The 15,337-nt window shown below is 40.8% G+C and overlaps 1 protein-coding gene across 3 annotated transcripts in view; it reads right to left on the bottom strand.

Moving 5' to 3' along the window:
• The window catches only part of HAGHL (hydroxyacylglutathione hydrolase like), a 32,168-nt gene extending 17,511 nt beyond the window's left edge, over window positions 1-14,657 (bottom strand). The window contains exons 1-4 of one of the 3 annotated variants that reach the window (XM_074197093.1): window positions 14,267-14,322; window positions 8,316-8,390; window positions 7,965-8,089; window positions 4,962-5,026 (exon numbers count right to left, since the gene is read on the bottom strand). In XM_074197093.1, coding sequence (XP_074053194.1) covers window positions 4,962-5,026; window positions 7,965-8,069 — 170 coding nt within the window. In that variant the 5' untranslated portion in view covers window positions 8,070-8,089; window positions 8,316-8,390; window positions 14,267-14,322. Of the gene's footprint in view, window positions 1-4,961; window positions 5,027-7,964; window positions 8,090-8,315; window positions 8,391-14,266; window positions 14,347-14,443 lie in introns of those variants that run through there. The other 2 variants (XM_074197095.1, XM_074197094.1) reach the window with 2 other exon arrangements.
• Between the last annotated feature and the right edge of the window lie 680 nt (window positions 14,658-15,337).

Raw genomic sequence — 15,337 nt, 5'->3', positions numbered from 1 at the left:
CCTTAACCAATACCAGATTGCCTTGATGACTACCACTTTGTAATAAAATTTAAAACCAAGTAGTGTTAAGCTGCTTTTCTTCACATTTTTTAATTGATTCCCTTGATAATTTCGACCTTTTGTTCTTCTAGATGAGTTGTTATGTTTTTTCTAACTCTATAAAATAATAAGTTTGATATAGTGTTGAATAAGTAAATTAATTTAGGAAGAATTGTCATTTTTATTATATTGACTTAGCCTGCCTATGAACAATAAGTATTCTCCAATTGCTTAGATCTGCGTCTGTGTGAAAAAATATTCTATGATTGTGTTCATTTAATGCCAGGGTTTATCTTTCTGGGCAGGTTGACTCCTATATATTTAAAATGTCTTTAGTTATTTTAAATGGAATTTCTCCTTCTATCTCTTCCTGTTAGGTTTTGTTGGCAATATATTAAAATACTGATAACTTATGAGCATTTATTTTATATCCTGCAATTGTTAAAAGTTGCTATTTGTTGTAGTAAATTGGGAAACAATTTTTACTAGTATTTCTGACAAAGGATTCATTTCTAAAATATAGAGAACTGAGTCAAATTTTCAAAAAAACAAACCATTCCCTAATTGACAAATGGTCAAAAGATATGCAAAGGCAATTTACAGCTGAGGAAATCAAAGTGATCCATAGTCATATGAAAAATCGCTCTAAATCATTACTTATTAGAGAAATGCAAATTAAAGCATCTCTGAGGTACCACCTCACACCTCTCAGACTGGCCAATATGACCAGAAAGGACAATGATCAATGTTGGAAAGGATGCAGGAAACCTGGGATACTAATACATTGTTGGTAGAGCTGTGAACTCCTCCAACCTTTCTAGAGAGTAATTTGGAATTATGCTCAAAGGGCAACAAAAATGTGCATACCCTTTGATCTAGCAATACCACTACTGGGTCTATACCCTGAAGAGATGATGAAAAAGGGTAAAAACATCACTTGTACAAAAATATTCATAGCAGCCCTGTTTGTGATGGTAAAGAATTGGAAATTAAGTGAAGGTCCTTCAATTGGGGAATGGCTTAGCAAACTGTGGAATATGTATGTCATGGAACACTATTTTCTATTAGAAACCAGGAGGGATGGGAAATCAGGGAAACCTGGAGGTATTTGCATGAACTGATGCTGAATGAGATGAGCAGAACCAGAAAAACCACTGTACACCCTAACAGCAACATGAGGGCGATGATCAACCTTGAAGGACTTGCTCATTCCATCAGTGCAACAACCAGGGACAATTTTAGGCTGTCTGCAATGGAGAATAGGATCTATATCCAGAGAAAGAATCGTGGAGTTTGAACAAAGATCAAAAGACTATTACCTTCAATTTAGAAAAAAAAATCATCTTATTATGTAATTTTGCTATCTCTTACACTTTATTTTTCTTCCTTAAGGATATGATTTCTCTCTCATCACATTCAACTGAAATCAATGTATACCATGGAAACAATGTAAAGACTAACAGACTGCCTTCCGTGGGGGGGGTGGGGGGAGAGAAGCAAGAATGGGGAAAAATTGAACTCAGCTCAAAATAAATAAAATCTTTCTTTAAAAAAAGTTGCTATTTGTTTTACCTACTTTTTCAGTTGATTCTTTAGGGTTCTCCAAATATGCCATATATCATCTTCAAAAAGTGAAATCTTTATTTCCTCATTGCGTACTTGTATTTCCTCAATTCCTTTTTCTTTTTTTATTACTATAGCCAGGATTTCTCATGTGATATTGAATAACAGTGGGTATAATGGAAATTTTTCTTTCACCCCTGAACTTACTGGGAATGTTTCTAGTTAATCTTCATTACAGATAATGCTTGCTCTTGGATTTAGATAGATAATACTTAAAATTTTAAGAAAGGTTCCATTTATTCTTATGCTTTCCTAGAGTTTTCTAAAAGAATGAGTGTTATACAGTTGCATATGTACAACTTTTTCCAGATTGTCTGCTGCCATAGGGAGGGGGGTAGGAGGGGAGGGGGGTAGAAAAATGTAGATCTCATAAATTTTCAAATGAATAAATGTTGAAAAATACCTTTGCATGTAATTGAAAAAATAAAATAAAATAAAGTGCAAAAAATCCCCAAAAGAATGAGTGTTATATTTTGTTAAAAGTTTTTTTCTGGAAGCAGCTGGGTGGTACAGTGGATAGAGCACCAGCCCCAGAGTCAGGAGGACCTGAGTTCAAATATGGCCTCATAATTACTTACCTGTATGACCTTGGGCAAGTCACTTAACCCCACTGCTAGCCAGAAATAATTAAATAAAAGTTTTTTCTGCATCATATGATTTTTGTTGGGTTTCATTACTGATACAGTATCACCTTGGTTTTCTAACCAAATTCTTAAGTAAAGTTTCTCAGATTCAGACTGGCACATCCTGATTCTCTCTAAGCTAGGTGAATTCACTATCACACTAATGATAGCTAGATGCCTATGGATCCAGAAGAGAATTGTATCCATTTTTCAAAAGATACTCAGACAGATGTTACAGGATTTGGTTATTTGGGAGCTCTTTTACATTTCTATGACCAGTACAGAAGCCCCCTCACTGCCATGACAGGCAAATTTTGGTACTCTCAAACTAGAGTTTCCTTTTTCTAATTAACAATCAAGGGGGAAAAAAAGAAAATACTACAAAGGAGTTTCCCATAACCTCAAAATAAATCAAGGGGAATACAGGTGACTTGATTGTATATGTATAACCCGTATCAGATTACTCAATGTCATGGGGAAGAGGAAGGGAAAAAAATGTGGAACTCACAAAGTCTTACAAAAAAAGAATGTTGAATAATCTTTATATAAAATTGGAAAAAATTTAAATTAAAAAATGAATGTTAAAAATTATCTTTACATATAATTTGAAAAATAATTAATTTTTTTAAAAGAAAAACAATTACCTGGGGGGGGGGGGAATAAAGATGTCCTAACCCAGGACTTTAATTTCCTTGAACCTGTCTTCACTTTATTCAGGAAAGCAAGGGGCCACACAGGGTCAACAGCATTAAAGAGAGCTGGATGCTATTCTTTGGGGTTTTTTTGCCAAGGGTGAAAGAGTCCTAGAATCTGGCAGCATTCCTACCAGAGGGTCCCTTGGCCTTTTTTGAAAATTCCTTCCTGTGAGATTTCACTATCTCCAAAGGAGATCCTTTCCATTTTCTTTCATCTCCCCATAACTTCCACTCTTAGTTCCTAGTCCTGCCCTCTAAAGTTACCTAGAATAAATCTACTTCCTCTTTAAGAGGTCCTTTTTTAGCACTTCGGAATCCACTCTTCATTCTCTTCACCATGAGAACTTCCATGAGAACAAGAAAATTGGAGTCATTCGACCATTTGTACCATGTACCATAGCATTCCAACTTAGACAGGGACCTCTCTGAGGCCTCTTCCAGTTTTGAGGTTCTATGAATCTATGGCAATTTAATAATTCTTCCCCTGAGCAAGAATGAGAAAATATAGTTACAATAATATTCATGAGAGAAAGGATCTAGAATCAAAAGGAAACAGGTAAAAGGAGGTGTAGGAGAACTGAGGGTGTGGGTGGGGGAAGATGAGACAAACTATGGATGTGAAAAGTATAAATATCAAATAATGAATAGATGATCTAAAGGAAAAGGGGAGGAGAAATAACATCAAAGAAATCACTGAGATTGGTATCTTTTTAGAATACATCTCTCAGTGGGTAAACTTTATTTAAAAGGCATAAACAATGAAAAAAGAGGACAAAAGGAAATTTATATTTAAAGGTGCTTAGGAGAGAAAATTCAATAGTAAGAGGAAAGAATATGATACATGTCATTTAGGTGAGATTAACTGGGGCAAAACAGAAGCAACAGTGTCAATGATGTATATATATCCTAGACTACTTGGACATAGGGAGGAAGAACTTGACACATAAACTTTGGTATCGATAATAAAACAATAATGAGTAACACTTCAATTATCTGGACATTTTCTGGTTCTCTCTTTCTTTCCATTTTTCTCTCCATCATCAAGCTTCCCAAAAAAGTAGTCTATTCCTTATGCCTGGACTTCTGTGAGATTTTGTGATTTGAACTCAAATGAGGGTTCTGAATTACTGGTATAGTTCCATTCTCCATTGTTAGGCTTTTTGTGTCTGGACAACAAACCAAGTCAAAGCTCCAGTTATTCAAACTCCTAAAATTAGGTATGGGCAATACTTAAACATGATTCATGCAAGTACATGATTCATTGCAAGTACACTCTGATTTTGTGACTAGGACACAATTATGTAACCAGTTATGGGTCCACTGGAATCACCATTTTTTCAAGAACTCACTTCATCTCATCCTTGAGTCCAAACTGTGATCTTGGATTAAACTGGATTAGCAGGGCAGTGCAGTTAACTGCAATATTTGCTTCCAGACATGGTGATTTTGTAACCAATAATAGTGCTAAATGGCACTACATAGCCCTCTTAGATTCATAGAATGCTATTCTTATAACAATCCTATGAAGTTAGCCATGTAAATGTTATTCCCATTTTAATGATGGGGCTCCCACAACCAAGAGAACATTGTACACGTTAACAATATTGTGAATTAACCAATTATGATGGATGCAGCTCCTCTCAGCAATTCAGAGAACTAGGACAACCCTGGGAGATCTGTTATGGACAATGTCATCCATAGAAAGGAAGGAAACAAGCATTTATTAAGGAGGTCCTCTGTGCCAGGCCCTGGCACTTATACAAATAACCCTGGGAGGAAGGAGCCATTATTATTTCCATTCTACAACTGAGGAAACCAAGGCAAATAAAGATTAAAGTACCTTCCCAGGTCACACATTCACATTTAAACTCAGGTCTTCCTGACTCCGAGTTGCCCCTTAATGGGCCTAGGTCTTGTTGAAGAGTCTTGGACTAGGAGATTCAGGGAAGGAAGGATCTTTCAACAAAGGAGAATGACTTACCAGTGATGGTGAGTGGTCAGGACAGTAGTCAGCTTCACTCCCTCCTTCTTGACAATTTCCAGCAGCTGAAAGGGAAGCGAGGGGTTTCTAAGAAAGAATGGGCTTCCTCTGGAACACTGCCCAGCGCCATACTCATCAGCAAGACGTGACAGAATTGAGGGAGTAACAGAGGCAAGGCTTATGGCTAGAGGGCTGAGCAGGAAGGAACCATATTTATATATAATTAAATCAGCGTGCTCCAAGTCATAAAGAGCAAAGGGTTGACCCTAAATCAGGGCAGCCTATAGATCTTATCCTTCTATGGTCAGGTTAGTAGACAACAGCTGGTGAGGTGAGGTTAAGGAATTTCCCAGATGCCTTCTCCCAAAGAACCCTGACAAAGAATCTTTTGGCACCTGGGGGAAATGAGATCTAGGACCAGCACTGATACATTCTTGTCTGCAGAAATTAACAACCCATCAGCCCAAATGGACTTTGTCATCATGAAGCATAATCCTCCTCAAGAATCACAATTTTAGCTGTGTGGCCTTGGGCAAGCCACTTAATCCCATTGCCTTGAAAAAAAACTAAAAAAAAGAGAATCACAATCTTAATCACAGAATATTCAAACTGAAAAGAACCTTGGGGATTAATTAATTCAATATCCCTATTTTACAGAGGAGGAAACTGAGGCCTGAAAGGGTTAAATGACTTCTGGAATGTCACCTGGCTAGTAAGGGGCAGAGCTGTGAATCAGAGATAGATTTCTTGCTCTTTCCACTGCCCAGAGACTTCTTGAGCTCATTGATTCCACCCTCTGAGCCTCTGCACATGATTTTCGTTTAGGTTCAGATAAAATATAACAGTCTCAAGCTTCTTAGTGTAGCAGCAAAGACCAATCAAACCTAAAACTAGATAGAGAATAACAGCAGGCACTATCCCAAGTAAGTCTAGTCAGAAGAGGAGGGTTGCTAGGCAAATAACAAGCACTCCTTAGAGAAAGCACAGTCCATCCCCCAAACAACCTTGAAGCTTCTGTTTCATTTAAGGGAGGTGACTGAAGGAAAAATAATGCCTTTGAACATGTCAGGGCTTTATCTTCTACAATCAAATAGTTTATCCCAGAAGTTACCTAAATCTATCAAACCCTTGCATAGTAGTAATGGGGGCAATACACACATAGACAGACACAGAGACATAGACAGACACACAGAGACACAGACAGACAGACACACACACACACACACACACACACACACACACACACAAACACAAACACATCCTTCCCCTCAGCACAAGTATAACTGAAGTTGGATTTTGGGAGGATCAAAAGGCAAGATAAAATAATGTAGAATAATGAGTTGCTCCCTGAAGCAGACTTGGGACAGAGGTACATAACATTATGAACCTAAGAGGAAAGTAAGAAAGGGTCAATATAATAAATGGTTTTGATAGAAAGTTTAAATAATATTAGGTTCCCATAAGTGGGCAGCATGCCAACAAAAGCTTCTAGGCTTGCACTGGAGATTGTTCTAGTTTTTTGAAAGGGGTCAGAAGTAGTGAACTTGGACAGTAGGCACTGGGTTAGCACTCTCAGCCTCTTTTTCCAGACTCAGACTCAGGTCCAGAATGACCTAAGTTCTAGCTTGGACCCATTTCCAAGTGTTCTGCTTCTGCTCCTACAGTCAGCTGACATCTTTTTTGCACTTGTTCCTCTTTAAGATTGTTTTGTACTGACATGTCTTCTTGAATCTCTGCCTTTTGTCATTGTTTCTCAATTACCCTCTCACTGACTCATAAACATCAGGTCAGTAGCATTCAGGAACTACAGGACACAATACAGAAAAAGAGGAAGAGCCATTCATAGGCATTATGCCAACTAAGTCTAATCAGAAGAGAAAAGCAGTTGCAAGCAGACAATGCCAAATGCCTTCTTGGAGAATGCACAGCCCATCCCAAGACGATTTCAAATCTCTAAAAAAAAAACACATCAAGAAATCTCACTCCAATGGGGACAGTTTGTTAACTGATCCAACCATCTTTTTGTTGTAGAGGATACATGGGTAAAATTTGAGAGCATCTCCAAAATAGCCACAGTGGTGTGAGGATCTCTGACTGCTCCCTCAGGTGTGTAAGAAATTCCATAATCTCAATCTCAGACTTAAAGATGTAGCTCATGTTTAAAATCCTTAAAGGACATGGCTTCTGGAGGCCATTAGTTGTGTCTATTTAGGGCTTTGAGAGTGATCAACATGGAGGACCAGGGAAGTGTAATTATCAAGAGAAGAATCAGAAGCAACAAACTGACCCATTCTCAGCCTTGTAACTTCTCCTTTTTTCCTTACCACAGAAACTTTGGTCATAGAGAATGACCTTAAAGATCATCTGGTAAACCCATTTGCTTTAAAAATAGGGAAATAAACTTAGAAAAATGAAGAGATTTACTAATGATCCCACATCATTAGTGACAGAGCCTGGAACCCAATAAATCTATTCCTTTAATTCATATGTCATTTTCCATTATTGCTATGACCAAACCTACAATAGTCTTGTAGGCTATTGCCAACTACTCAGTCTCTTTTATCCCAATCACCTGAATAAGAAATAGGTTTCCAAAAAGATCTCTCAGAATTTTTACTTTTAAATTTAACTCTAGGGGGCAGCTAGGTGACATAGTAGATAAAGCACCAGCCTTGGAGTCAGGAGTACCTGGGTTCAAATCCGGTTTCAGACACTTAATAATTACCTAGCTGTGTGGCCTTGGGCAAGCCACTTAACCCCGTTTGCCTTGCAAAAACCTGAAAAAAAATTAACTCTTGTTCAACTTCATTCATTTTAATTCTTTAATCATTTAAAAGTTATCAAAAAATAAAAAATAAAAGTTATCATAGAAAAACTGAAAAACACTGATTCGAGTGCTGATAACTCACTAGTCAAAGCCCAGTAATTTAACCTCTTGGGAATAGATGGCCCTTAAGAGGTGACTAAGGCCCACAAAGGGAAAGTTCCCAAACTCATACTTACCCTTTTGGGAACTGTTGCATCTATTACAATAGCTTCTCTGGTATTCTCTTCAATGACCAAATACATGTAGTTGTCCTCCAAGACTGAAATGACCTTGACCTTCATAGTCCATTCAGTTTCAGGCTCTACATGAGAGTTATGGAAAAATGAAACTTTTCAATCTGTCAGTTAACAATCATTTCTTGGGTATCTACTGAAAGAAGGATCAATGTGAACAATTCTAAGCAAGGGAGAAAAAAATGGATGACAAACCTCCCTGCCCTTGGGAAACTTATATTTGTGTAATGAGAATATCTACAGTTAAGTACAGTACAAGGCAGGACATGATAAGAGTTTTATGAGTGCTACTACCTAAATCCCAGAGGAATGCAGAGGAGAAAGAATCACTTCAAGTCACTTATCCACTCTAAGTCTCAATTTCTTCATCTGTAAAATGGAGGGGAGAAGGGCAGAGAGTATAATTTCTAAATTCCCTCTTACTTCCAATCTGGTAATATTGTAATCCCCAATACCTACCAAATCTATATATTCCCTGTCCTAATTTCTCTCCTGAATTTCACTTGTGGATAACTATCTCTTCAAAATCTATACCTGGACATCTTGTTAGCATCTCAAATTCAATATGTACAAAATAAAACTCCATCTAGGTGGCACGGTGAATCCTGGGCCTAGAGTCTAGAAGACCTGAGTTCAAGTCCAGTCTCAGATACTTTCTAGGTGTGTGACAACCCTGATCACGTCATTTAATTTCTGTTTACCTCAGTTTCTTCAGCTGTAAATTGAGGATAATAATGACACCATCACAGAGTTGCTTTGAGAATCAAAGGAGGCAAAATTTATAAAAATGCTTAGAACATAGTGCCTCACAAATAGTGGACACTACTGCCTTCCCCTACCCCCAAAATCTATCAGGCCTCCTCCAAACTTCCCTATTTCTGTGGAGGGAACCACCATCACTCTGTTCTCCATCTTGGAGTCATCCTTGACTCTTCTCTCTTCCTAATCCCACCATATCCACGTTCCTCTCTTGCATCTATCACTCTCTTCATTAATTCAGACCCTCTTTCCTGGCTATTGCAATATCCTCCTAACTGATCTCATTACTTCCATTAACTCAAATTGGTGTTCTACACAGCTAGCTAAATTTTCTTCTTAAAACACTGTCACTTCCCATACTGGGGAATATTCAATGGCTTCCCATTGCTTCTATGATAATAATAGTTCCTTGGTTTGGTATTTAAATCCCTTCAGAGTCTCCCATTGCAGAATTATTTCTTATAACCCCCCTTTCATACTCAACTATTCCATCCAGTCAAACAAATCTACTTGGCGTTCCTTCAAGTCTGCATTATCTCCCTCCTCACCTTACTTTCCTTCAGGATTCAACCAAGCAACACACTCTACCAGAAGGTTTTCCTGATTCCCCTAGCTTTAGTGTTCCCTTTCTCCTCAAATTATCTCATACCAAACTTCCCTTTATGAATGTTGTATCAACCTAAAATGGAAGCTCCTTGAAGGCAGGGGATTTTTCATATTGTCTTTGTATCTCCAGAGAAGAGCAAAGTACTTAAATGATGCCATTTGCCAAAAAGTCCCTCTAGTCCTCTACTCATCTCACATCACTCATATGTCTTCTGTTTTTTTGGGGGTGGGGGGGGTTGCAAGGCAGTGGGGTTAAGTGATGTGCTCAAGGTCACACAAAGTCACACAGCTACGTAATTAAGTGTCTGAGGTCATATTTGAACTCAGGTCCTCCTGACTCCAGGGCCATGCTCTATCCACTGCACCACCTAGTTGCCCCCATCAGATGTCTTCTGTTGTCTCCTCCTTCAGTCCTTCCTTCTCTCTGAGAACCCCTCCAAATGAGTAAGTGATGTCATTACAACCTGTCTTATTCAAAAGATTGTCCCTTTGATGCCCAACAATTGGGGAATGACTGAATAAGTTATAGTATAAGAATGTTATGGAATATTATTGTTCTATAAGAAACTATAGATGGTTGAGCTCTAGAGAAGTATGAAATGAATTTACAGGATCTGATGTTGAGCGAAGGGAGCAGAGCCAAGAAAATATTGAACACATTAGCAGCAACATTTTGAGTTGATCAGCTTTGATGGATACAGTTCCTCTCAGTAGTTCAGAGAGCTGAGACAACCCTAAGAGACCAGCTATGGACAATGCTGTCTCCATCCAGAAGAAGAAAAATAAAACAGGAGTGGCTAGGTGGCGCAGTGGATAGAGCACCAGCCCTAGAGTCAGGAGGACCTGAGTTCAAATCTGACCTCAGACACTTAATAATTACCTAGTTGCGTGGCCTTGGGCAAGCCACTTAACCCCATTTGCCTTGCAAAGAAAAACAAAACAAAACAAAATCCCTTCAGAATATGAATGAACACTAGATTCATTTTTTAAATTTCTCTTAAATATTTCTTTCCTATCACATGGTTTTCTTTCTTTTCCCTTAATCCTAATTCCTCATACCAAAAATGACTAATCTATAAACATGTTTAACACAAATATGTATGTACAATATTCACCTGACTGTTCACTGCTGAGAAGAGGGGGGTGAGAAGAGAGGAGGGAAGGAAATTATGTAATTTTAAAATATGCATCTATATATGGATGAGTATTGAAAAACTTTTATAACATGTAAATGGAAAAATAAAATATCAATTGACTATTTTTTTTGTTTTTGCAAGGCAAATGGGGTTAAGTGGCTTGCCCAAGGCCACACAGCTAGGTAATTATTAAGTGTCTGAGATCAGATTTGAACCCAGGTACTCCTGACTCCAGGGCCGATGCTTTATCCACTTGGCCACCTAGCTGCCCTAAAGTATCAATTGAAAAAAAAAAGACTGTCCCTTCTATCATCATCCCTGCCCTCTCATTAATCTTCAAACTCTCCCTATCCACTAGTTGTTTCCTTATTGCTTAGACACATGTCTATGTCTCCCTAGTTTTAAAAAGACCCTCACTTGACATTTCCATCCAGGCTAACTGTAGTTGTCATCACATATCTCTACTCAAGAAAGCTGTCTTAACTCTCCCTAGATTGACTTGAAATCTCATCATTAAAATGAAACTTTCTCCAAAAGTTACTAAAGATCTCTTTATTAACAAATATTTTGGCCCTTTTTTATTTTTGGAAGCAACTGTGGACAGGCTTATGATTACCAAAGTTTTAAGAATCTGAAGCCAGAAGTGAACTCAGTTCCCCCTAACTCTAAGGTTAGCTCTCTTTCTCCTTTGCTCTACCTAGCTGTCCCAGCCTTTTCTTAATACTCATCTTTTTTAAATTCTCTGCAGTCTTTGACATTGTTGATCACCCTCTCCTTTTCTCCTTGATACCCTCTTCTAAGTTCTTGTGACTGCACTCTCCTGCTTCTCTTTCCTCTTAGATCTCTCCTCAGTCTCCTTTCATGGATCTTCATCCAACTTACTAACCACAGATGTCCCCCAAGACTCTGTCCTGGACCTATTTCTTTTCTCTATCTTTACAGTTTCACTTAGTGATCTCATCAGTTCTATTAATTCAATCATCATCTCTTTTCTGATGACTCCCAGATCTAATTGTCCACCCTTAACTTCCAGTATTACAATTCCAATTGCCTTTTAAACACCTTAAATTATGTATCTAATAGACATTTTAAATTCAACACATTCAGAACTGATTCATTATCTTTCCTCCTAACTTCTCTCTTCCTAACTCTCCTATTACTCTCAAGGGTACCACCATCCCCCAAGTCATCAGGTTCTCAACATAGGTATTTCCCCAACTACTCATTCTCCTTCACACTCTAAAACCAATCTTTTGCCAAGGCCTATCAACTTTGCCTTCATAACATTTCTTGTACATACATTATTCTCCCCTGTGATTCTACCACCATTTCATTACCCCACAACTGGACAATGCAAAAGCCTGGTGACTTGGTCTCCTTGCAACAAGTCTCTCCCACTCTAGTCTTCTCTTTGCTCAGCTGTCAAATTGATCTTCCTTAAACAAGCCTCCTCATTGAATAAACTCCAGAGGCTCCTTATTACCTCAAGAATCAAATATATAATCCATCTGGAAGTCAAAGCCCTGGCTCCCTCTTACCTTTCCAGTTTTTTTATACTTTATTCCCCCATCCATATACTCTGTGATCCAGGGACTCTTTACCTCCATATATGGACTCTATATCATTTGAATGTCAATCTCTCATGCCTTTATTTCCATCTCCTAACTCCTCTGGCTTCCTTCAAAGCACAACTAAAATCATCCTTTCTAGAAAAAGTCTTTCTAGATCCCCTTTCATGCCAGTGCCTTACTTTGGTTGACTCTCTCCTGTTCATGATTGCTCGCATAGTGTCTCTCCCATTAGACTATGAGTTCAGAGGGCAAGTTGTGTTTTGCTCTGTATCCCCAGTGTCTAGCACTGTGTCTAGCATATAAGAGGTGCTTAATCAATGTTTATTCACTGACTGTATAGTCAGGACTTAATAAATGCTTCCTGAATTAAATAAACTGATTTCTAGATAGAGAAGGAGATGACACTGAGGCTGGCCCTTGAAGAATAGCTAAGTTCTTAACAGGAAGAGATAGGAGGAGAGCTGAGGAAACACAGTATAAACTTCCTTCAAAGTTCAGCTCAATGACCACCTCCTAAAAGGTTTTCTTGATTGCAATCCAGGTGCTAGCACCTTCCCCATGAAATTAACTTGCACTTACTTTATATACATTTTAAACATAATTATGTGTATGATTTTTGGGGTTTTGTTTTTTTTTTTTGCAAGGCAATGGGGTTAAGTGGTTTGCCCAAGGCCACACAGCTAGGGAATTATTAAGTGTCTGAGGCCGGATTTGAACTCAGATACTTCTGACTCCAGGGCTGGTGCTCTATCCACTGTGCCACCTAGCTGCCCCCATAATTATATGTACATGTTTTCACACATGCACACACAGTGCCCCAGTAGGCACTTAATAAAAGCTTTTGACTGATTGATGAGAGGAAGTCCTAAAGATATTTTGGAGGAAAAGCAAGTAATCCAGTTTAGCTGAAACATAACAACAATTTACATTTTTAAGAATTTTGAAATAAGGCATCTCATTTGCTCCTCTCAAAACCCTGTGAGTTGGGTAGTACAGGTATTATCATCCTCAGTTTACAGAGGAAAAAACTGAGCCTTCAAAGGATGAAGGATCAAGCAGGTAAGAAATAGCATACATTGAGCCTCTGATTATAAATTCATTGCCTTCTCTACTATACCACAAGGAAAAAGAAAAAGAACATTCATGAGAATAGTACAGCTGAAAATCTAGCTTGTGGAGAACACAAGACATTATTGCAGGCCCTGGGGAGAGCCTGAAGGTTTTTACTAGAAGAGTGATGTCATATCTCTGCTTTACAAAGATGAGTTTAGAGGAGAAATGATTAAGTTAAGGTTCACAGACTCCTTAAAAGTTCATGGAGAGATTTTAGGAACTCTGTGAATTTGAATGGGGGGGGTGCATTTTTATTTTCTATAACCTTTAACTGAAATTTAGAATTTCTTTTCATTAGGAATTTTAAAAATACAACAACACGATTCTGAAAAGGGGTCCAGAGGCTTCACCTCTTCACCAAGATAACAAAGCTGTATGACACAAAAAGGATTAAAACTTCCTAAAATAGGGGGCAGCTAGGTGGTACAGTGGATAGAGCACCAGCCTTGGAGTCGGGAGGACCTGGGTTCAAATCCAACCTCAGACACTTAATAATTACCTAGCCGTGTGGCCTTGGGCAAGCCACTTCACCCAATTGCCTTGAAAAATCTTCAGATGTGTCTAAGAGGGTTTCTTGGGATTTGTCGTGGAATGACAAGAGCTATTTCAATGACAGAAAAGGTTTGGAAGAATGCGGGGCCCGGGACCTGGTACAATTTATCCGATAACTGTGAGGAAGGTGAGTATCCTTTTGACTTTGCATTCACAATGGGAGGCCTAAGCAAGTCACCCAAGGCTTAAAGCGGGTGACGAGGAGCCATTTCCATCTCTTTAGGACTTTTGTTCTAAGGCCAGCAGAAAGTTCCATAGCAAGATCTGGCAAAGCTGCCCCGTTGGCAGGGGCCTCCCTGGGCCTCGATCTCCGCAGCGGCAGGATGAACGCGCTGTGAGATCGCCTCGGAGGCCATCTCCGTGGGCCCCCCGTCCTAAAACCGAGGGCGCGGGGGCTGGTGGCACTGTGGGATCGGGGTGCCAAAACGCGATGTCCTCACACTTCCACGGCCACACACACACGCACACCCCGACTGCTCCCGTCACCCGCCTCCTTGCGCCCCAAAACCTGGCCCGCCTGCCCGGGGGGTGTCTCCTACGGCGCGCCCCGCCCACAGGCGCACCCTCGCGTTCCCCTCCTCAGGGCCGTGTCTCCTTTCCCTTCACTTCCGCCCCGCCCACCCCTCACTTCCGGCCCCTCCCCCCTCCACGGGAAAGGTCGCCTCCCAGGATCCGGGCTCCTCACCAGGGGCTGAGCCGGTCCCGACCTGTCCTGACAGCGAGCACGGCGCGGGCGGCGGAAGCGCGCCGGAACGGCGGAGCGGGGGCGGAGCCTGGGGCCGCACCGGGGGCTCGTCCGGAGCCGGCCAATGCCGTCGCGAGCCCTCGGAGCAAGCCCGCCTCCCGGGAGCTCGGGCAGCCAACGCCCGTCGAGCCGGCGGCCCGCCCCGCGCGCCCCTTGCCCCGCCCCCTCCCGCCTCCGCCCCTTGGCCCCGGACATCCGGCCCCTCTACACACGCGCTGCTCCGGAGCCGGTTCTTCCTCGGCCTGGGGCCGCCTGGTTTCCATCTTTCCCGCCTCCCCCCGCAGGCGCCCTCCATGGCTCAGATCGGTGCCCTTCTCCAGCCTTGTGGAAGTTGAGTGCCTCGGTCCCTGGCGCTGCCTGCCAGGCTTCCCAGCCCCCGCCCCGCCACGGCCTCACGCGGGGGGTCCTTCGGGCCATGACTAACGGGGGGAACTCTCCGAACACCAGTTCTCTCAGGGGGTCTCATAAAAGCTCCTTTATGGGCCCTTCTATAAATACAGGCCAAGGATGATGGGACCTAGGCACAGTGAACGGAAGGACTGTTCCGCGCTTGTCCACCATGGCTAAAGTTCATTCCATTAGATACAATGTTCTCCCTCCGAAGACCCTGGGCCTGGGCTTCAGGAAAGCCAAGCTCCAGCCTTAAGGGCTCCAGCTCCACACAGGCCTGCATGCTGGCAAGGAGGAAATATGCCGAGCACAGTCCGGTGGGTTCTGCCCTGATGGAAGAACATTTGGAACAGTCCTAGGACGGAACCCCGTTAACACCAGTCAGTTGACCACTTGGTGATTAATTTTTTTTGGCAGTGGCGAAAGATAAAATAAATTGCATTT

This window comes from Macrotis lagotis, chromosome 8 (genome assembly GCF_037893015.1).
Source record: "Macrotis lagotis isolate mMagLag1 chromosome 8, bilby.v1.9.chrom.fasta, whole genome shotgun sequence".
Classification (NCBI taxonomy): Eukaryota; Metazoa; Chordata; class Mammalia; order Peramelemorphia; family Peramelidae; genus Macrotis; species Macrotis lagotis.
This window is presented reverse-complemented; position numbering and strand designations above follow the sequence as displayed.